The 23,523-nt window shown below is 38.3% G+C and overlaps 1 protein-coding gene across 1 annotated transcript; it reads right to left on the bottom strand.

Moving 5' to 3' along the window:
* Window positions 1-13: 13 nt before the first annotated feature.
* Window positions 14-22,617, bottom strand: LOC102844960 (protein FAM228B-like). The gene is made up of 3 exons (XM_006882115.1): window positions 22,531-22,617; window positions 11,149-11,275; window positions 14-129 (listed from the first exon to the last, which is right to left on the bottom strand). The coding sequence occupies exons 1-3, from the start codon at window positions 22,615-22,617 to the stop codon at window positions 14-16; spliced, it is 330 nt and encodes a 109-aa protein (XP_006882177.1).
* Window positions 22,618-23,523: the final 906 nt, after the last annotated feature.

Raw genomic sequence — 23,523 nt, 5'->3', positions numbered from 1 at the left:
GTTTCTCAGGCTCTTATTTTGCACATCCTTTGCCATTTGAGGCTTCTTCCAGGGAAAGAAGTCCTCTAGTCAAAAATGAATTCAAATTCGGGGGATGAGGGGTGGAGTTTGGAGTTGAAGAGAGAGGCCCTAAAATGTTTGAAATAAAAATATAAAATAATATTTCATATTTTGGGTTAACTCTAAATAGCCTGAAAAACTATACAGAAGAAACAAATAGAATCTAACTGCATGTATTTCCTTAAGTCAAAAATGAATTCAAATTCGGGGGATGAGGGGTGGAGTTTGGAGTTGAAGAGAGAGGCCCTAAAATGTTTGAAATAAAAATATAAAATAATAAATTATAGTGTGGTATTCCTGGCCCTCTTCTGAAGAACTATTCATGTTATCCAAATTGAGTCTATCTGCATGTATTTCCTTCTCCATTAAATGTAGTTTATTTAAACGAGCTATTTTCATGATGATGTTGATTGCTTTATTGATTATGCTGACAAAGTTAACTGTGATGCATATCTGGACAAAAATTTTTACTTTTGACAAAGAGATACTCAAAGCTTCCCATAAAGCATAGGTGATACATAAATGTTTATTATGCCAAAGCTCAACCTGGCATGTGTTGTTGTTTTTAGATGCCGTCAAGTCAATGGCAACCCACAATTACCCTATAAACATCAGCCTTCAAGCTTACTCTGTCTTGTGCATCTTCACCATCTCTGATAGACCCAAGCCCATTGTTACAGTCACTGTGTCACTCCATCTTACAGAGGCCCTTCTTCTCTTCCTCTGACCCTCAGTATGACCCTCAGCTTCCCAGTATGTTATATTTTTTTCAATCACTGGCCTCTCCTAACAACATGTCCAAAGTATGTCAGACAAAGTATCCTTGCCTATAAAGAGCACCCTGGTTTTATTTACTCCAAGACAGACTTATCTGTATCTTTGGCAGTCAGTGGCATATTCAGTACTCTTTTCCAACATCACAATTAAAAGAAACTGATTCATTCTCTGCCATGTTTATTCACTGTCCAACTTTCAGATGCATAGGAAACAACTGAAACGACCATGGCTTGGATCAGTTACACCTTCATTTTCAAACTGACATCGTTGCTCTTTGGCACTTAGGAACACTCCTTGACAGCAGATTTTCCCAATGTAGCTGCACTTTCTTTGATTTCTTGACTGTTGTTGTCTTGGTTTTTTCTTGTGAATCCAAGTAAGATGAAATTGTAGGCAACTTTAGTCTTTCATCCTTCTATCATAATGTGGTTTATTCCTCCGGTGGTGAGGATTTTTAGTCTCTCGATGTTGAGATGCCTGACCCACGTGGTGGTATTGCTGCTGCCTGACCCCTAGAGGCATTAATTCCAGGATTTTATTCTGGCCACTGAAAGTCAACTTCATTTTTATTTCTCTGCAAGACAAGGCCATAAACTCTGCTTTTCACCATGAATGTTGAAAAACCTTAATGATTATAGAGTTCTTCAGGCCTCACCCAACTCATTGACATTAACATCTAAGCTAAGGAGTTTTGTTTTTCAAGTTCTAATGGTTTGTTAGAAGAATTTTTCTAGTCAAAGTGTTTACTTTTATTGCAAGTAATTTTTATTTAATTTTTTAAAGAAGTAGGCCAGTCTTGTAATAGAATGACTTCTTTTTACAGATAATTAAAAGGGAAAAGCCTCCTTCTGCACAAATGATCTATGTAAACCAATAAAAGCCACTTTGGGGCCTGGATAATTATCTGGATAATTATCTCTATTCTTAACTCTGCTTTGCTCTGCACACAGTTGATGTTCAATGGAAACTAGCTGATTGGTTTGCTTTTGAAAATGAAGATTTGGCCCAATAATCCTAAAAGTCAAATGCCTTGAACACTCAAGAGAAACAAATATGTATTTATTTGTTATCTTAAAATTTTAAAACCCTATACAGTACTATAATCATAAAAAGAAGAAAAGAATAAAATAAAATTTACCCAGTTCAATATTATGGGAAAGAACTGCTTCAGTAACAATTTCTATTGTCCTAAAGCTATCTAACCTAGAATTCTTTCTCACATCTAACCCCCAGATCACAATAATCATTTTATTATTTGGCTTCTCTGGTTGTTAAAACCATGAGTTCTTTGATAATTAGAGTCATATATTGCTTACTATTATTTCTTAAATGTCTAGTACAGTGTCTGATCTAAAGTTTCAATTCGGTGAAGTTGATGGAAATGATAACAGGTGGCCAGGTATAGAAACAAGAAAAGCTCTCCTAGTGAAGAAATGGCCTCAGCCATTTGTGTCCTCACCTGTCACTTACCTGGTGGGTCTTAAAAAAACTGACTCTGTGTCTCATCTGTATATGACTATACCTTTGGGGTGAGGGATAAACTCTTGGGTTCAAATCTAATAAGATTGTATAGAAAATATGATGAAATTATTGTCATGGCCAGGTTAATAATATTGACTCACAACAGAAATCTCCAACCCATGGGATAATATTGCAAATCAATTTGTGAGTAAAAGGTCAACCTGCCTGATGAACTAAGACATCTGGAAGACATGTGAAAGAACCATTTTGCCTAGTCTTAGCCTCCTGCCGTATGCCACCTACTAATTTTTCAGTACTGCCTTTTGCCAGCTACCTATTGTTAACTGCAGTGCTGTGGTGGAATTAAGGGAAACAATCATGTCTGCTAATGCTGTCAACACCTTGGCAATATCTGCCTTTCTTCAATTACTTTTGTTTACAAATTACTCCTAATTTTGTTCTTAAGAGCTAGTTAAGAACAAATGCTGCTAGGATTGATGGGAAACTAACTGCATGATTAAGTAATTACGTTTTTAAAGCTTGCCTTACACTAGGACTAATGATATGTCACCCAGTAGCAGAAACCCCAGATAATGAATGAGAAATGTTTATATGTACTTAGTTGCTTTTAAATCTCCCTTCACGCTAGAGCTGGTGCAAAGCATGGGGTATGGGGACAAAGAGGAGGACTGACAGCTCAACCTCCACAGCCTTTGTGCTGAAGGCAGACTCCCATTTTCTGCCCCAATCGACACTTTATTTTGTGGAAGGCTGATTGTTCCACTGGTCTACTGACAGAAATTCAGCCTCATTTTGTTGAATAGAGAGATGAATGAGTTTCACTAATAGGTGATTGTCCTTTCACTGCAGGGACCACATTTAGGATTGATCATTTAAGTATTTACAGGCTAGAATTTGGAGTCTCTGAGTAACATAGCATCTGACTATTAGTGGGAAAACTAGCAGTTTGGAAACAGGAATGGCCTTGCAAACTCTAAGGATTGTACTTCTACTATGACACATCAGGAGCTGGAATCAAATAAAAAGAAAACAGCAATGGCAGGATAGAATGAGAGTCAGACTAAAGAGCCTCTGTGACCTGACTATAGTTGTGCGCTATCATGATGTACAGAGGAAATATCTGTGGAGAAAACAGGAGCAAGGAATGGGGGGAAAGGGAGAGAAAACCTTTCTACACCCACCTGAGCATATCTAGGTCATCACATGCAAACTTGAGAGACAAATATCAATTGTTCTGGACATTGATAAAGAAGCAGACTTGGAACTCATGTTTCAGTGGTATTTCCTCAATTATAAAATAGGATCCTGAGTTCCCCAGAAGTTTCTTTAGCCAGGTAAAAAGAGTGGAAAAACAATTTTTTATCTTTATGTATTTATAAAATTGTTGTTGTGTGCTGTAGAGTCAGAACTGACCCATAGCTAAGCCTCCAGCAAATTTTCAGAGGCAGTTAATCTTATGGGATAGATTGCCCATCCTTTTCCTGTAGAGTAGCTAGTGGATTCAAATTGCATGCCTTTGGGATTACATCATAGTAGTGTTTTAATATATAGTTTTAGGTTTAGATTTTATATGCATATATACCCACGTGGGGGTCTGGCAGAAGGACTTTGCAAGCATTTGGGCATGTCGGGTTAGTAAGACCCTGAAAGGTCGTGTCCCACCTAGGGTTCTGGGAGATTTAATGTCCACTGAATCTAGACTCCGGCTCCTTGAGGCACAGCAGGTTTGAGGGCTCAGGACAATTGTTGTTCTTTGGGTCCCATGTGGGTGTCAGCAGAGCAGACAGGCCAGGTGAACTGGGGGTCTGGCGGAAGGACTTTGCCAGCATTTGGGCATTCCTGGTTGGTAAGACCCTGACGGGCCCTCGGGCCTGTGTCTCTGGGGCCAGTCTTTCATTGTTTTTATTCAGACAGTCCTCTAGGTCATATAGCCCTGGTGTACAAGTTGCTGTACGGTGGTAACTTGTGGTTGCTGTGAGGCTGGACACTGTGACATTGACTTGTCAAATGCATTAATGGCTGGTTACCCAGTGTAGACAGAGAGTGGGGTGGAGCTCCTGTGTTAAAAAAAGTTTGGAAGGAGGAGTGGCATCCACTTCCGTAATAACTTGCCTCCAGAAACCCTATGAACCTGGAGAGAGGATGAGAGACACCCAAGCGTTGAGGACTCTCCTTTGTAGGGTCACTATGAGTCACCTACATCTTGATGGCACTTAACAACAACAACATACTCATATAAAATGTATGTGTTTTTAATTTTTTCATATACAGCAAAACATATGTATAAAAAGCACAATAAGGACTCAATTAAACTTAATACTATAGGGTTGATAGTAACTCAAATAAACCCTTTGTCAGGTTTTAGAGGCTGTAAGTCCCAACAGCAGGAGATCACTCATTTTCTAGAACAGAATGGCTGCTAATTTCTGGACTGCCAAATTTTTTGGCAGCAATATGATTTCGTATGAACTTCACTACCAGAGCTCATTAAGTACTCAGTAATTTGGGATAATTATTTATGTAGATAGTTCCTGACTTATGATAGACTGCCATTTTAAAGTAAGTCAGTTCTCTTATTTGACTGTTTAATGTCTTTTTTTTAAATGTTTTCAGTCTTACTGGATTTTATTCTCATTATCTTTCTATATCCAGTAATTAGTTGTCAGTGGCGATCATAACAATGAAGCCCGAGATAGAAATGGCTGTCAGGTATATAAGCAATTGCAGGGTATCTTTAAAGTTGGCATTGTCTAACATTCTATTTATAATACATTCCTACATGAGTTGTGGGAAGATATCAAGAATATAATCCAGGAGGAATGCAAAAGGGCATTACAAAGACAGAGAAGGAAGAAAAGACCAAAACGGATGGCAGAAGAGACTCTATTGCATTAGAGCACTGAGAAGCCAAAGCAAAGAGAAGAAATCAAGATATTAAAGAGCTGAACAAAAAATTTCAAAGGGCACCACGGGGAGACAAAATAAAGTATTATAATTAAATATGCAAAGACTTGAAGTCGAAAAATCAAAGGGGCAGAACTCACTCAGCATTTCTTAAGCTCAAGGAACTGAAGAACAAATTCAAGCCTCAAGTTGGAATACTTAAGGATGCTTTAGGCAGAATATTAAATGATACAAGAAGTATTAAAAGAAGGTAGAAGGAGTACACAGAGTCATTATACCAAAAGGAATTGTTGGACACAGAAGAATTTCATGAAACAATGTATGAGCAAGAGCCTGGGGTGATGAGGGGGAAAGTTCAAGCTGCTTTGAAAGAATTGGCTAAAAACAAGCCCCCAGGAATTGACAATATATCAACTGATATATTTCAACAAACAGAAGCTGCCCTAAATGTGCTCAACACGTTTTGCCAAGAAATCTGGAGGACAACTGACTGGAAGAGGTCTGTATTTCTTCCCCTTCCAAAGAAAGGTGATCCAATAGAGTGTGATAATTATCGAACAATATCATTAATGTCACATGCAAGCAAGATTCTGCTGAAGATTATCCAAAAGTGACTGGAGCAAAAATGGCTGAGAACTGCCAGAAGTGTAGATGGAGTTTAGAAGAGTCCGTGGTACTCGGGATACTGTAACTAATGTCAGATGGATCTTGGCTAAAAGCAGAGAGTACCAGAGGGATGTCTGTGTTTTATTGATTATGCAAAGGCATTTGACTGTGTGGATCACAACTAACTGTGGCTGACTCTGAGAAGATTGGGAATCCCAGAACACTTGATCATGCTAATGAGAAGCCTATACTTGGACAATCAGGCAGTTGTCTGAAAAGAGCAAGGAAACATTTCATGGTTCAAAATTGGAAAGAGTGTGCACAAGGGATGTGTAATATCTTCACACCTTTTCAATCTATATGCAGAACAGATTATCTGGGACACTGGGGTCTATGAGGAGAAAATGTGGCGTCAGGCCTGGAGGAAGACTCATCAACAATCTGTGTTATACAGATGACACAACCTTGCTTGCTGAAACTGAGGAGGTCCTGAAGCATTTGGGGTTTTTTTTTCTTTTATAAATTATTAGTATTAATTTTAATGAAAATTTACAGAGACTTTGGATTTCCATTCATTCATTGTTGTACTTTTTGCCCTGCCCACCCCTCCACCACCCAGGACCTGAAGCGTTTGTTGCAGAACATCAAAGATGGAAACCTTCAATGTGGATTGAAGCTCAACATTAAGAAAACAAGATTCTCACCACTCAGACAATTAGCAACATCATGATAGATGGTGAAGAGATTGAGATTGTTCCCAGCTTTAGTTTGCTTGGCTCCACAATCAATACACTTGCCACCAGCAGCCAGGAAATTAAAAGATGTATTGTAGTGAGAAAGTCTGCTGTCAGAGACCTCTCCAAAGTACTTAAGAGTAATGATGTCACTCTGGAGACTAAGGTGTGCCTGATACAGGTCGTAGTCTTTGCAATCACTTGCTATGCATCAGAGAGCTGGACAATGACTAGAGATGATAGACAGTGAATTGATGCCTTTGAGCTGTGGTGCTGGTGAAAAGTATTGAATAGACCATGGACTGCTAAAAGAACAAACAGATTCCTCCTGTAGAAGATGAAACCATGCTGCTCCTTGGAGGCAAGAATTCTGAAGTCTCATCTGACATACTTTGGACATGTTGCAAAGAGGAACTAGTCCTTGGAGAGGGACGTCATGCTTGGGAGGATGGAGGGACAGTGCAGGAGATGAAGACCGTCGATGAGATAGACTGATTCAGTGACTGGGGCAAAGGGGGTGGATGTGTCAGACACATTAAGATTAGCACAGGATAGAGCAGGTTTTAGGGCTGTTTTACCTGAGATCACTATGAGTTGCAGGTGAGTCGATGGCACATAACAACAACAACACACTAAGAATGAGTCCATTGTATACCAGGCCATACCTTATCTGGCACTCTGTTGAATAATAAATCACAACACTGACTAAGAGTGAGAAAACATCAACTAATTGTATGCTTAGTATTTGATACTAATGTGAGTATATGCACAAATAATAAAATGTATATTGAGTTGGAAGCAATCAGAAACAACTCACAGTTGACCCTCCAGTACGTTTCCAGACAACGTAAATCTTAAATATATGATGATTTAGGGGGAAAGAAGTTGTGCTGCCAACTCAAAAGCAGGTGGTTCAAATTCTCCAGCTACTCGAATGGAGAAAGATGGGAAGTATCATCCTATCCACCTGCATGATTTAAAGTCTTTGACAAATCCACTGGAGCATCAGCTATGAGTCAGTTCTGACTCTATGACACCATATATATTTTACATAAACATGTCAATGTATATGACATATATAATATTATGACACATGCAAAGACACATATATGCAGTTTGCATGTTTATACACACATTTTATTTCAAAATCATGTAATTAAACGATGGCTGTTAGCACATGCATTCCTTAACAGGTGCTCTCCAGTGGGATGTTAGAGAGCTCTGGCTGCTTAATGGGTAAAGAGTTGCACTTCTAACTCTCTGGTGGTTCAAGTCCACCAGCAGCCATGTGGAAGAAAGAGGGCCATCTCATTCCACGTGATTTTACAGCCTTGGAAACCTGCTGGAGCGTTAACTCTGAGTTGACTCTGACTAGAATGAGTGGTTGAGCTGAATGTTATGGGGTTTCTGAATGACACAGTTAAGTGTTCTGCTGCTAACTGAATTGGTGGCAGTTTGGATCTACCTAAAAACATCTCAGAAGGAAAGTTCATTAATTCTACTTATGAAAGGTCACACTAAGAATGCTATGGAGCATAGTTCTAATCTTAAAACACATGGAGTCATCATAATTCATGACTGGTTCTCATCAACAACTGCTTTGGGTGTTTTTGTTTTAGCATAATGTCATCATCCCTTGGTTTATACTGGCAGGTGAGAGTAAAACAGTTCTAGGGGTAAATTTAACCTCACACACCATCGACCAGGTTCTGCTCGACTTTCTTAACATCTTTCTCAGGCACCTCATTATAACACACTAATTAAAATCTCCAACATTGTTTGTTTGCTGAGAGAGATTATCCGTGGAATTCTTTCACATAGTAGGTATTTGTTGTTGTTGTGTGTCATCATGTAACCCACAACTCATAGTGACCCTATGTACAATAGCTCTGAACCCTGCCCTATCCTGAGCCATTCTCAAAAACTGACACACTTTGCACCATCACCCCAGTTGTCGTATCAATTCATCTCATCTGGGGGCTTCCTCTCCTCCACTGTCCCTCTACCCTTCCAAGTATGATGTCCTCCTCCAAGGATTGGTCCCTCCTGGCCATATGCCCAAAGTATGTGAGAAAGAGCTGCAAAATAGGTAAGTACTTAGTACATGTTAATTTCATTTCTTAAGAATTGTCATTTTACTCAAACATTGACTAATAGTGACCTCTGAGAGAAGCAACAGACTATGCAATTTTCTCTACTTGTGAAATTCAAACTAGTTATCTCTTACTGCCAAGTAATAATGACTGTAATAAACTGAGGAGATTTCCGTTTAAATAAGTGGATGATTTTAGCTGACTCTGGAAATGTAAATGGACCCTAATTAACGAATGCCTTAATCGTTCTTCCTGTTTCTTCTTTATAGACACATTATTTCCTGCCTGAGGGTGAATACATTTAGTGTACATACATTCAGATATGAATACACATATGCATATACATATTCAATGTGCCAGCTTTAATGGAGAAGAACAAAGAATATTCATTAATTAGGCCTACAAAGATCTTCAAGGACATCTACTAGCATCAGAATAAAGTCTTCCTTCTCTCCCTCATATCAAGCCCTGATGGTATATAGTACTTTACCTGATGGTCTCCTCACAGGAAGGTCAGAAGTTCCAATCCTCCAGCTACTCCTCTAAAGAAAGGTGAGGCTCTTTCTTCCTATAAAGGTTTATAGCCTTGGAAATCTGATAAAGGGTTGCAACAAGTCAGAATCCACTCAAAAGCAATGCGTGTTTCCTTCCTTCATAGTCTGACACTCAATACCTCCAAATATAATTTCAGCTATCTCTAAAAGATACTCTATTTTCCCACACAACTAGATCTCTCTATTCTGCATTTTCAGAAAATTAATACCTGCAAAGTAAAGAATCATTACCTATAATTCCACCTCATTAGATAACCCTTGCTAAAACCATGGGGGGGGAAAATACTGGTTTAGTTCCTTCCAAAACTATTAGTTTGTGAAACATGTACTAGTCAATCTTAGATTATTTACATATGTATTCCATGTATATTTAAAAACAATTAAAGTCACGTTAGGGATATATACTTTATTTCCTGTAATTTAACATTAAATCACTCATCTGTGAGTGTATAACTTTGGCTTATATGCCGCTGTGATCCTGGGAGCAATGACACTACTGTTTGAACCACCAGCAGAGTCATCTTTGTTTGGCTGGTTTTAGAATAACATGCAGACAAAGACAAATGAAGGCCTTTGTGATCTACTTCTAAAAATACATGGGCAGTGAAAATCCAGTAATAGCAGTGAAGTGCTGTCTGTTTCCAGCACTGGGAAGATGAGACCTTCATAATGTAAGAGCCTCAAAATACTGTTGAGGAAGAACTGTCCTCAAGTAGAGTCTACTTCAGTGTCCTGGATGAAGTAAAGTTTTCAAGACTTTTATTTGCTTATGTGACACAATTAAAATGAGAAGAAACACCTAAAATATTTGTAAACAGAATAGGGAATGTGGAAGTAAATCCAGAAACATTAGAAGGCATAAAAAAATAAAGGTGAGTTGTTTTTCAAAGCAGCATAATACTCCATACTGTGAATATACCACAACTTCTCTATTCATTTGTTGATGGCACTTAGGTTGTTTCCAACTCTTTGCTATTGTGAACAAAGCCACAATAAACATGGGTGTGCATATATCTGCTTGGGTGGCAGTTATGATTTCTTTGGGGTATATTCCCAGTATTGAAATTGCTGGGTCAAATGGTATTGCTATTTGCAACTTTTTGAGAAAGTGCCATACTGCCTTCCATAGTGGTTGCACCATTTTACACTCCCATCAACAGTGAATAAATGTTTCAGTTTCTCTACAACCTCCCCAGCATTTATTGCTTTGAAAAACAAAGAACTCATGAAACAGTATACAAAATGGGTGACACTGGAGGACATGATGCTGAGTGAAATATCACAGTCACAAAAGGACAAATATGGCATAGTGCCACTCTTGTAAAACAGGACTGACACTGAGCTTGGGGGAGACTGAGAAAGATGGGATAAATTATTTATACGGCATTGAAACAGATGAGGGAGAGAACTGTTTAAAAGGGATATAATATTAAGTATTATTGTCATGACAGGAGTCCAGAATGAAAGCTGTATAGTGGAGTGGACTTGGGACTTGAGAGGAGGAATTTTATAACAATGAAAGAATTTTACTTTTCAAAAAGAAAAGCGAACTCAGGGGGAGGGGAAAGGGTGGATAAGGAGAAAAGTGCAACAATGAATGAAAGGAAATCCAAAGTCTCTGTAAACTTTCATTAAAATTGATAATTTAAAAAAGGGAATACATAAAGATTGATATACTTGTGATTAGTGACTAGAAATAGACTGGTATTGACCATTGTGAATCTGACCATATATTGCTTAGTAGGCTGGTAACAACACAGTGAAGAGAAATGGGGCATTAATTGAAAAAAAGAACATTTTTAAATCTTTCAAAAAGTATAGTTCCATTAATGGCAAAATAATACATAAATATACGTATAGATATACAGATAGATGATAGGTAGGTAGGTAGATAGATAGACAGATAGATGATAGATAGATAGAATATAGATGTAGGGCATGGTGGCGCGTGCCTGTAGTCCCAGCTACTCGGGAGACTGAGGCTAGAGGATCGTTTGAGCCCAGGAGTTCTGGGCTGTAGTGCGCTATGCCAATCGGGTGTCCACACTAAGACTAAGTTCAATACCTGAAAGAAGAGAAACTTAAACTATTATTCAAATTTAAACACCAACTACTAATTCCATAGAAGAAGTAATTGACAATTGCTTCCAACTTCACTTTTTCAAATGATCTGATATGCAATTAAGATGCATTAATAATTATTGATAATTGGAATGGGAACATTTTGAACATGAAAGGACAGTGGGAAAGAGCCAAAGAAGAGGAAATAAAAGATTTCTACCAACTTTTGCTGTCAGAAGTTGATCAAACATGCAATCAAGATGCATTGATAATAATGGGCAACTGGAACACAAAAGTTGGGAACAGAGAAGAAGGTTCAGTAGCTGGAAAATATGAGCTTGGTGAGAGAAATGAGGCTGGAGATGGAATGATAGAGTTCTGCACATTCAATGATTTATTCATTGCAAATACCTTTTATAAGAAACATAAACGCAGGCTATATATCTGGATCTCACCTGATGGTATGCATACGAATCAAATCGACTACATTTGTGGAAAGACTCTGTGGAGAAGCTCAATAGCAGCAGTGAGAACCAGGACTGATTGTGGCACAGACCACCAAACTACTCGTATGCAAGTTCAAGCTGAAGTTGAGGAAAATTAAATCAAGTCCACGGGAACCAAAATTTGATCTTAAGTCTATCCCACTCGAATTTCAAAACCATCTCAGGAACAGGTTTGAGGCCTTGAGCACCAATAAGCATAGACCAAATGAGCTCTGGGAGGATATCAAGAAAATCACGTATGAAGAATGCAAAAGATCGTTACAAAGGCTGAAAAAGAAGACAAGACCAAGATGGATGTCAGATGAGACTCTGAATATTGCATTAGAGCACCGAGAAGCCAAAGCTAAAGGAAGAAACCAAGAAATCAAAGAGCTAAACAGAAAATTTCAAAAGGCAGCCCGGGATGATAAAACAAGATACTATAATGAAATATGCAGAGAGCTGGAGTCAGAAAACCAAAAGGGATGGACTCGCTCAGCATTTCTTAAGCTGAAGGAGCTGAAAAATTCAAACCACGGGTGGCAATACTTGAGGATACTTTGGGCAGAATGTTAAATGATCCTGGAATTATCAAGAGAAGATGGAAGGAGTACACAGAGTCACTCTATCAGAAGGAATTGGCTGACACAGAAGAATTTCATGAAACAACATATGAGCAAGAGCCTATGGTGATGAGAGAGGAAGTTCAAATTGCTCTGAAGGAATTGGCAAGAAACAAGGCTCCAGGAGTTGACGGCATACCAATTGACGTATTTCAACAAACAGACACTGGCCTGGATGTGCTCATTAAGTTGTGCCAAGAAATCTGGAGAAGAGCCAGCTGGCCCACTGACTGGAAAAGACCGATATTTGTTCCCATTCCAAAGAAATGTGACTGTGACCCAACAGAGGTGGAAATTATCGAACAATATCATTGATATCACATGCAAGCAAGATTCTGCTGAAAATTATCCAAAAACTTTTGAAACAATATGTCAACAGAGAACTGCCAGATGTGCAGGCTGGATTTAGAAGAGGTCGTGGTACTAGGGATATTATAGCTAATGTCAGATGGATCTCAGCAGAAAGCAAAGAATACCAGAAGAATGCTTTATTGTCTATACAAAGGCCTTTGACTGTGTGGATCACAACAAGCTATGGCTGACTCTGAGAAGAATGGGAATCCCAGAACATTTGATTGTGCCAATACGAAACTTATACTTGGACTAAGAGGCAGTTATCAGAACAGAGCAAGGACACACTACATGTTTTAAAATCAAGAAGGGGGTTCATCAGGAATGTATTCTGTCTCCATACCTTTTCAATCTGTATGCAGAAGAGATCATCCGAGACGCTGGGCCTTAATAAAAGATATGATTTCTGAGTTTACACCAAAGAATTTTTCAAGACAATAACTTCTTCAGTGAAAATACATTTTGTCAATAACATAAATGATAACCATGTATTTGGATCTTATTGGATAGAATACACAGGAATCAAAAAGGATACTTATGTGAAATGAAAAAAAATGGAGAAGCTCAATATTATCAGCAGAATAAGTCCAGCAGCTGACTCTGGAACTAATCATTAATTGGTCAGATGTCAAAAAGAATAAATAGATAGATAGATAGATAGATAGATAGATAGTCTGTTGGTGTCAAAATTTAACTTTGAGTATATCCCAACTTTAGTTAGAAACCATCTCAAGAATCTATTTTATACACAGAGCACTGTGACCAAAGACCAAATGCATTCTAGTGTGGTATCAAAGACTGGATACATGAAGAAAGTAAAAGATTATTAAATAGACAAATAAGACAGAAAAGACCAGAATGAATGTTTAGAAGACACTCTGAACATTGCCCTAGAATATACTGAAGTTAAGACAAGAAGAAAACAATTATGAAGCTAGAGACTTAAACAGAAAATTTCAAATGGAGGCTTTAGAAGACAAAATATTATAATGAAATATGTAAGGATCCTGAGTTAGAAAACCAAAAGGGAAGTACACATTTTAAATTTCTTGTAGTGAAAGAACTGAAGAAAATCATTCCATCTTTGAGTGGTAATAATGAAATATTCTACAAGCGACTATGACATGGCGTGGGAAGTGTCAATATAAGATGGAAAAATCCAGAAGAGTTATGGTACTAAAAAAAAATTGATGCTTATTCATCCTTTATTTAAATAAGGAGCACAAGCTACACTAAAAACTGGGGGAAACGAAGCTCCAGCAGTTTTCTGAACACCAATTAAGTTGCATAAGAAAGTGACATTGGAGGTGCTCACTTGTTTAAGCCAGAAATTTGAAGGACAAGTATTGGTCCAATTTCTTGGAAGAGTTCCATATTTGCTCTCATTTAAACAAACAAACAAACAAAACCCCCCCAAACATAAACAAAAACAAACACAAACATACAGAAACAAACAAAAAAGTGCTCCAACAGAGTGTGGCAATTATAAAGTAGTAGTATTTCTATCACACCCAAGTAAAATCTAGCTAAAGATAATTAAAAAACAGTTGTAACAGTGCATGGACAGGTATGGTCAAGTATTAAAGCTGGATTCAGAAGAGGACGTACAATGAATTGTGGTATTGTTTATGTGAGATGGGTCTTGGCTAACAGAAGAGAATACCAGAAAAATGTTTACCTGTACTGTATTGATTATGCAAAATTATTCATATCAATTATAACAAGTGATGGATAACGTGAAAAATGGAAATTCTAAAACACTTAATTGGACTTATGGAGAATTTGTTTATAGTCGAAGAGGCAGTCATTCAAGCAAAACAAGGAGATGCTTCTTTGTTTAAAATCAGGAAAACTGTACATCTGGGTTGTATCCCTTCACCTTCCTTATTTATTCTGTTTATTTGAAAATCCAAGGAACTGATTATATAAAGAAAAAGACAGCAGCAGGCCTATAGCCATACCACCCTCAGTTTACCAAGTTTATCAAGATCCTGCTTGATCTCAGAAGTTAAGCGTGGTTGGGCCTGGTTAGCAGTTGGTTAAGAAAATAGCGCATCAGTTTTGGAGTAAGACTCATTCACAACCTGTGATATGCAAATAACATACCTTTTTACTGAATGCAAAGAGGACTTAATGCTGTTGTTGTTATTGTTGTTGTTGTGTACCATAGAGTCAGAACTGACCCATAGCCGACCCTCTCGCAGGTATTCAGAGGCAGTTAATTGTACTTACTAATTAAATAAAAAACTTCCCTTTCAATATGGGTTATCTTTCAACAAAAAGAAGACAAAAATCACCTATTTTTAATTCTAATGATGATTTAAATTCACTACAAGGGCTGACTCAAGTTCCCAACTAATTATGTTGTTTATCAGTTTAAAAATTAAAATGTAATTAAAAATAAATGAATTTTAAAAATAAAAAAGAAGATAAAAATCACAATTGGACTAATAACCAATATTATAATAAATGGAAAAAAGATTGAAGTTTTCAAAAGTCTCCTCTTACTTGCACCCGCAGTCACGGCCCGTAGAAGAAGCAGTAAATGAAGCAAATGAGATATTTTACTGGGAAAAGTCCGCTTCAAATAAACTTCTTTAGAGGATAAAAAAGTGAATTATGTCGTTTTGAGGGCTAAGGTGTATGTAACCCAAGCCACGATTGGTTTGTGGTGAGCCACCCTGCTAACCGAAGGCTGAGCATCTCAGACAGTTGGAATCCACTTTCAACTTCTCCAGAGAAAGGTAGGCAGTTGCCGCCATTGTAATTTATAGCCTCCGCCTCAGAATCCTGATACAGAATTTAGAAGAGTTAAAACCAATTTGACAGAAGTAAATGAGTAAGTAACATAAATGCAATTTAAAAAAAATTTTTTTTGTAAATACAATTTTTCATAAGCGTGTGAAACTGGACAAAGAATACGAAAGACTAAGGAATATTGAAAAAAATTGTTTGAGATTATTACATATACCATAAACATTCAGAAGAATTTTTTTAAAACTCTGAGAAGCAAGAAGGTTGAGAATTTTACTCGTATACTTTGGACGTGTTATCAGCAAGAGAACATTACCATGGTTGATAATATTGAAGGCCTATAAAAAGAGATAGAATATCAATGAGAAAGACTGACAGAATGACTGTGACAATGGACTTGCCACATAGCAACAACTGTGAGGAAGGTACAGCATGTCCATATGGTGTCCATAATAGGGTCACGATGGGTAAGAACTGATAAAATGGCATCAAATGAAACCAGTGTTCCAGTGCTTTTAGATTGCTTACCATGTCATAAAGCTCTATAGCTACTGTTGTGGTTGTTATTATGTGCTGTCAAATCGCTTGCATCTCATAGTGATTCTGTGTACAACAGCCATAAACCCTGCTCTATCATGTGCCAATCTTATTGTCTCTGACAGACCTACTCCAGTCATTGAAGCAATCCATCTCATAGAAGCTCTTCCTCTCCTGTGCTGTCCATCTACCCTCCCAAGCACCACATCCCTCTCAAAGGACTGATCCCTCAGCATATCCTCGGAATTCTTGCCTCCAAGGAGCAGCCTGGTCTCATCCTCTCTAGGACAAACTTGTGTGTTCTCCTATCAACCCATGGTATATTTAATACCCTTTTTCAGCACCACAGCTCAAAGGTAACAATTCTCCTTCTATTATCCCTAGTCATTTTCCAACTCTATGATGCATAGCAAGTAATTGCAAAGACTATGGCTGGGATCAGATGCACCTTAGTCTCTAGATTGAAATCATTGCTCTTCCATACTTTGGAGCGGTATCTGATAGCAGACTTGCCCATCACAATCTGTCTTTTAATTTCTTGGTTGCTGTTACCAAGAGTGTTGATTTTGGAGCCAAGCAAACTAAAACTGGTAAAAATGTCAATCTCTTGACCTTCTATCATGATGCTGCCAATCATGTCAGTGGTGAGAATCTTTGTTTTCTTGATGTTGAGCTTCAATTCTTATTGAAGGCTCCAATTCTTGACATTCTGCAGCAAGCACTTCAAGTCCTCCCCAGTTTCAGCAAGCAGGGTTATGTCATTTGCATAACACAGATGGTTGATGAGTCTTCCTCCTATCCTGATGCCACATTTCTCCTCATGGAGTCTAGCCTCCCAGATAACTTTTTCTGGATATAGATTGAAAAGGTATAGAGATGGAGATAGGACAAAACTATATACCAGATCACCCTCCCCTGGGAAATTATTTCATTGTGACTATAGTGTGCTATAGCCTATATCAGTGCAATAAATCATGCTTTGACCTAAGAATCTCTTCTGTATTTCATAGTTATTTTTATTTATTCTAGCAACATCATTTTATACGTTACTGCATTATTTATATATTATATATAATAATAATGATCACCTTTCTTTTGGTTTCCATGATGACAAAACCACAAGGCAGACACTCAAAAACATTTGACAACATATTTTAAACAGAACATGCCTTGTGCCATTCCACTTCCTGAAGTTCTACTAAAACTAAACAGGAGGAAAAATCTGTATTTAACGTTTCTAAAAAAGAATCAAGAGCATGACACTTAGAGCAGAAGACTTAAAATTGGTGGAACAATTGTGCTTTTGCTGAACTAGGAAAAAAAAGGGAAAATTTAGACTTAGACCTGGATCAAGCTAGAGGGGATCTTAAAACTAATTTCCTCTAACTTCCAATTTCAACAAATGAGAAAACTGAAATCCTAGGAAGACAAGTAACTTAATTTTTTGTCTTTGTTATATTATACCTGGACAAAGTATCCCTTATAGTATTAGTATAATTTAATATACTTTTTATTTTTAAAGCATTTGTATATACATTGACTTTTATCTCCATTACAGCATTGTAAAACCTTTGTTGTTAAATATCCTCTTTTTTCAGATTAGTAAATTTCTAGAAGTTCGCTTCTTAAAAACAAGAAGAGCCAGGAATAAAGGTTCCATTTCAAATCTTCTTTCTCTGTACAATTTTAAGCACCCTCAAAACACAATCAGTTCAACCTTGTCTTTGAGAGCCACACACACACACACACACTCTCACATTGTGCACAGCCCAGTAAATAGGACTTAGATGGAGAAAACAAGCAAGTAAATGCAGAGACACAAGCAGGTGAGAAAGGGGGGGGGGAACCCAAACAAAAAAAACACACACCCCAATTAGGAGAGAAAACTTATTGACTTAAGAGGGAATATATGGGGAAAGAAAATCTGTAACTCCATCAATCTATCGGAGAGCTCTGGTGGCCTAGTAGAAAAAAAGCTGTGCTGCAATCACAGAGGCACATGGTTGGAATCCACCAGATGCTTCTTGGGAGGGAGAAGGACAATTTCCTTCCATGGATTAACTACCTCTGAAAACCTGCTGGAGGGTCAGCTATGGGTCAGTTCTGGCATGATGGCACACAATGTGAAATTGAGGTTTATTTGTTATGCCAGGAAACACATATTTTCTCTAAGAAGGCTAACATGGGCTTTTATGTTAGCTAGTTCTATTATTATTCTTTTAATTTCCTGGCTGCTGGTGCCAAGACTGTTGACTACAGAGCCAAGCAAACTAAAGCTGTGTACAATCTCAATCTCTTCACCATCCATCCTGATGCTGCCAATTGGTCCAGTGGTGAGAATCTTTGTCTTCTTGACATTGACCTTCAATCCATATTGCAGGCTGCAGTCCTTGACACTCTGCGGCAGGCGCTTCAGATCCTCTTCAGTTTCAGCAAGCAGGGTAGTGTCATCCGGATAACGCAGGTTGTTGATAAATCGTCCACCAATCTTGACCCCACATTTCTCCTCATAGAGCCCAGCCTCCTGGATAATCTGTTCTGCATATAGGTTAAAAAGGTATGGAGATAGGATGCATCCCTGGCGTACAACAGTCTTAGCACCAGCAGCCAGGAAATTAAAAGGCGCATTGCCATGGGAAAGTCTGCTGTTAGGGACCTCTCCAAAGTACTGAAGAGCAATAGTGTCTCTCTGGAGACTAAGGTGCATCTGATACAGGCTATGGTCTTTGCAATCACTTGTTATGCATCAGAGTTGGACAATGACCAAGGAGGATAGAAGGAGAATTGATGCCTTTGAGCTGTGGTGCTGGAGAAGAGTATTGAGAATACCATGGACTGCTAGGAAAACAAACAGATTTGTCCTGGAAAGGGTTAAACCGGGTGGCTCCTTGGAGGCAAGGATTCTGAGGCCCCGTCTAACATACTTTGGACATGTTGTGAGGAGAGACCAGTCCTTGGAGAGGGACATCATGCTTGGGAGGGTGGAGGGACAGCATAGGAGAGGAAAGCCCTCTATGAGGTGGATTGATTCAGTGACTGGGATAATTGGGATGGGAGTGTCAGAGACAGTGCAATTGGCACAGGACAGAGCAGAGTTTAGGGCTGTTGTACATAGCGTCGCTATGAGTCGCAAGCGATTCGACGGCACAGAACAACAACAACAACATTATTATTATTGTTATTACTAATTACTATTATTATTAGCTTGCTTACAAAGTTTAAATACATTGTGTTTCACACTATTCTTCATTCACATTGTGTTTTCATACAATCATTCTCACGCATTATGCTTTATAAAAGTAATCACTATTGGAGCTTTCCCGTCATGACCCTGTCTTTTCACCCGGGTCTTTCCCATTTACTTCCCCCTTTCCCTCCAATCTGGTACTGATGTAGTGTCCCACAGATTGGTAAAAGTTGTCTCCAATCGTCAAGAGTTCTAAACTAGGATCTTGGAACTCACTCAACTATCTCTTTTGCCCACAATACCATTTTATGTCCAAAGTCAGGTGATTCTCCCATCTAAATGTCTCTTAATTCACTCACTTATATAGAAAGAAAATTGTCATCCTAGCTCATGTTACTGTTGACTTTTCCACCACTGTATTGATCTATCTGATTTTTGTAATTCTACTGTGTTCATCCATTCCTATTCATTCTTCTACACTACATCCAGTGTCATACTTTAAATCGCATATATTTGAACACTCCAATAACCAATAATCTGTAGGTACAGATACCCAGCAATAACCCCCATTCCTGTAAGCATTAAGACTAAAACTTTTAGTCAATTTTAAGATAGCTATTTTGCAATATTTAATTTTCATATAAGTCAAATAGAGATCTTGTTTAAATGCAAACACTGATTTAGTAGGTCAGGCAAGGAAGGGTTCCCAGAAATAGCAATGGTGTAGGCCAACAGAGGATACTTTGAGCAGTAAACGGCCCACTAATCTCAGGTATTCCTCCCATTGTCGTGTTCTGTATCTCCACCACAGGCGTTCCTTACCTATGTTTGGTAATGCTTTCTCTCTATTGAAGCACTAATAAAAGAGCTAAGTACCACATGATGACATTATTTCCTTACTGGGTTGAGCACCAGAGATCTGGAATATTATAACAGGCTCAGATAACAATCATTGTGAGGATCCTACATGGCTGAGTGGCGTTTCTCAACTTAAGCCTTTAAACATAATTCTTTCTTCTACTTGGAGACCTTTTCCTCTGTCTCCATTTCTTCCTTACTATAAATCTTACGTATCTGCTTCCATAATACTCATCCTTTAATTCTTACCTGTAGATGAGATTTAATTCCTCTTTATAGTTTTTCTTTGTAGTGTTTAACATGGTTTATAGTCACAGTTTTAGGTTGTGTGGTAATTTAATTTCTGCATTTCCGTACTCGACTTGAGACTACATGAGAATTATAATCCAAGTACTGTGGTATCAGAGGCCCAAATACTTTGTTATGTATCCACAAAAAGTACTCAGGCATGAGATGATGACATTATTTTCTTAGTGAGTCAAGTGAGAAATGAACACCAAACAGACACCTGAATCCAGGCCAAAGATGACAAGGGATAGAATTTTCTGCAATAGCAGATAAGAGAGAAGCCGGTTTTAAAGTATCAGAAGCCAGGTTTGAGCCATATATCACATAGTTAATGGCTTACAATTAAAGCCATAGTTTGCTCAATGGTTGGCATCTGACTAAAGTTTCACAAATTCTCATTGAAAAACTCAATACACAAATAAAAACTAGAACTCATGTCCTTGATGGCATCTCCAAACCAATACTATCCAATATAAGCATAATTCAAGCTACAATGTGAGATTTATCTGTAATTTTAAATCTTTTTTGAAGGCATGTTTAAATAAAGTAAAAAGGAATATGTGTAATTAGTAGCAACATATCTTATTAAGTTCAGATATCCAAAATAATATAATTACAACATATATTAAGATACTGTATTATTGCTTTTCAGATTGCCATAAAAATCCAGCGTTTGTTTTATATCCACTTAGAGAAACAAATTGGTATCTGATTGATTCTGACTCTTGATGACCCCTCTTTACATTTATAGTTATAAATCTTTATGATAGTAAAATGTGTTATCCTTCTCCCATGTAACAGCTGATGGATTCAAACGTCTGACCTTTCAGTGAACAGCTCCACACGTTGACCCACTATGGCATAGACTAACCACATTTCAAGTGTTTGATAATCACGTGTGAGCATTGTTATGTGCCATCAAGTTGGAACCATCTCATTGCTAATCCTCCAGAGGCTACAAAACACCCATGAGAATATTGTCAACCTGTCTCCCATGGATGCCTCGGTGAATTCACACTCCCTGCCTTTGGGTTAACAGTGCCACTCCTTACCGCTTGGTCAGCCGATTTCTCCTAATTACATGTGATTAGTGGCTCCAGTATTGGAAAACTTAGCTTGAAGCCATTCAGCTTCTCTCTAGATTTCTCAAATGAGTATGTGACCCTACACATACGCAGGTTCCAGAACAGTGATTACAATCTTGCCACATTCTTCCTTCTAAGATCCATACAACGAATTTGCATTTTTACCTATTTATGTGTGGTTAGTGTGCAGGCACCTTGCAGTTGATAGTGTACTGTATTACAATTCTGACCATGAAAAATACAAAACAGAACTGGAAATGAGGACTAAGTTGTTTTATTCCTGAATACTAATATACCTTAAGGGTAGAGACAATTAAAAACCCTGTATTTAATATGGAGTCTTGAAGGAATGTGAATGATGGATTTCTAGTTTTACATCATTGTATTGACTCCTAATAAGCCGCTGATAATTCCAGGTAACTTATACAACCTGTATATATTTACATTCATTAGCCCTGTCGGGTGTCAAGACACAGGTCTTTAACGAAGTATTCAAGACAAATTCTGTGACTACTGGAAAAGCAGTGACATAAACAAGTATGTAATTTTGAAGTTAATCAAATGCACTTGGTGCAGCATATGATGAACAGTTTCACATAAGTAGTATATTAAACATTTTCTATTTTCCTTTATATCTTTGTTGTTATTGTGTATCAGTGAGTCTGAACAGACCCATACCTAACCCTCCAGCGGGTTTTCAGAGGGAATAATTGTGCAGAAGGAGATTGCCCAACCTTCGCCCATGAGCAGCTGGCAGATCTTAATTCCACATAGAAGCTGGTAAGCTTATTGATTCACTGATTCATTCAATGCTATTATCCTGTCAACAATTTGAAGCACTTTTGAATGCATGTCAATTTGCCAAAGACTGAGGACACAATGACCTGGATGACATGGTATTTACACTTTGCAGTTTAGGTATCTATCAAAGCTTTGCTCTTACATGGTGCACATATTTTAATTGCTGGGGGTGGGGGCAAATCAAATATAGCAGGTGTGTGTTTTTGTTAGGCCTATTGGAAGTTCCTCATGCTGACAATGTATCCCAACTTTTTCTCGGTTCTACCCTTTGAATTCCAAAGGAAGCTCACTTTCATGATCTGTCCGCAGGTCTGTTGATCCATATTTCCCTCAACTATGTAGGTAGGATCTCGGCAACTTCCCACAACATCATCCATCCTCGATCTCAAGGTTATCAAGGCGGAGGGATGTCAGAAAAGAGAGATGCCTCACATCCTATCAAAACTAGTCTGCTGTGGGTGTTCATCAACACTTCCTTTGCCATGGATTCTTGGTGCTCACAATCCTACTCTTCTTGTCCACCCAATTGGGTTACGCTAAAGTAGGACATTGATGGCTCGTTATCTGCTGTCCAGAATTACTACACTCTTTCAGTCACTCTTTGTTTTACTGTCTAAGCTGACACTGTAACATCATGCAATCTTCAGGGTGCCCCAGAGCTCCAAAACTCACCTTTTTTTTTGGCCAAAAGGAAAATAATACCGATCCTCTTGTAATAGCCAACTCTTTCTGGTCAGAGACTTTCAGACACTTCATAATCACTTCTTTCAATCTGTTAATACACATAGTTTTCCATTCAGCAAGATGCACATTTCCTAGGTTAGAGTGAGGTTTATAAACATTCAGTAGCAATCTCTAAGTACACTGTGAATCATTTCTCTATTCCCACTGTCTGATTCTACTGCTAAGTCTAGCCCATTTTACAAGACATGTTGCTGTTGTTGTTATGTGCCATCGAGTCCCTTGCGACTCATAGCCACCCTATATACAAGAGACCTAAACGCCATTCTATCTTGTGCCAACCTCGCTGTCACAAACTCATTCCCACCATTCCACTCACAGAATCGATCCATGTCATCGAGGGTCTTCCTCTCCTGTGTCGTCCCTCCACTCTCCCAAACATAATGTCCCTCTCCAAGGACCAGTCCCTCCTTGCAACATGCCCAAAGTATGTCAGACGAAGCTTCAGAATCTTGACTCCAAGGAGCATTCTGGCTTCACCCTCTCCAGGACAAACCTGTTTGTTCTCCTAGCAGTCCATGGTATATTCAACACTCTTCTCC

The sequence above is a fragment of the Elephantulus edwardii genome, unplaced genomic scaffold (assembly GCF_000299155.1).
Source record: "Elephantulus edwardii isolate Elephantulus edwardi_28Jun2011 unplaced genomic scaffold, EleEdw1.0 scaffold00017, whole genome shotgun sequence".
NCBI lineage: Eukaryota > Metazoa > Chordata > Mammalia > Macroscelidea > Macroscelididae > Elephantulus > Elephantulus edwardii.
This window is presented reverse-complemented; position numbering and strand designations above follow the sequence as displayed.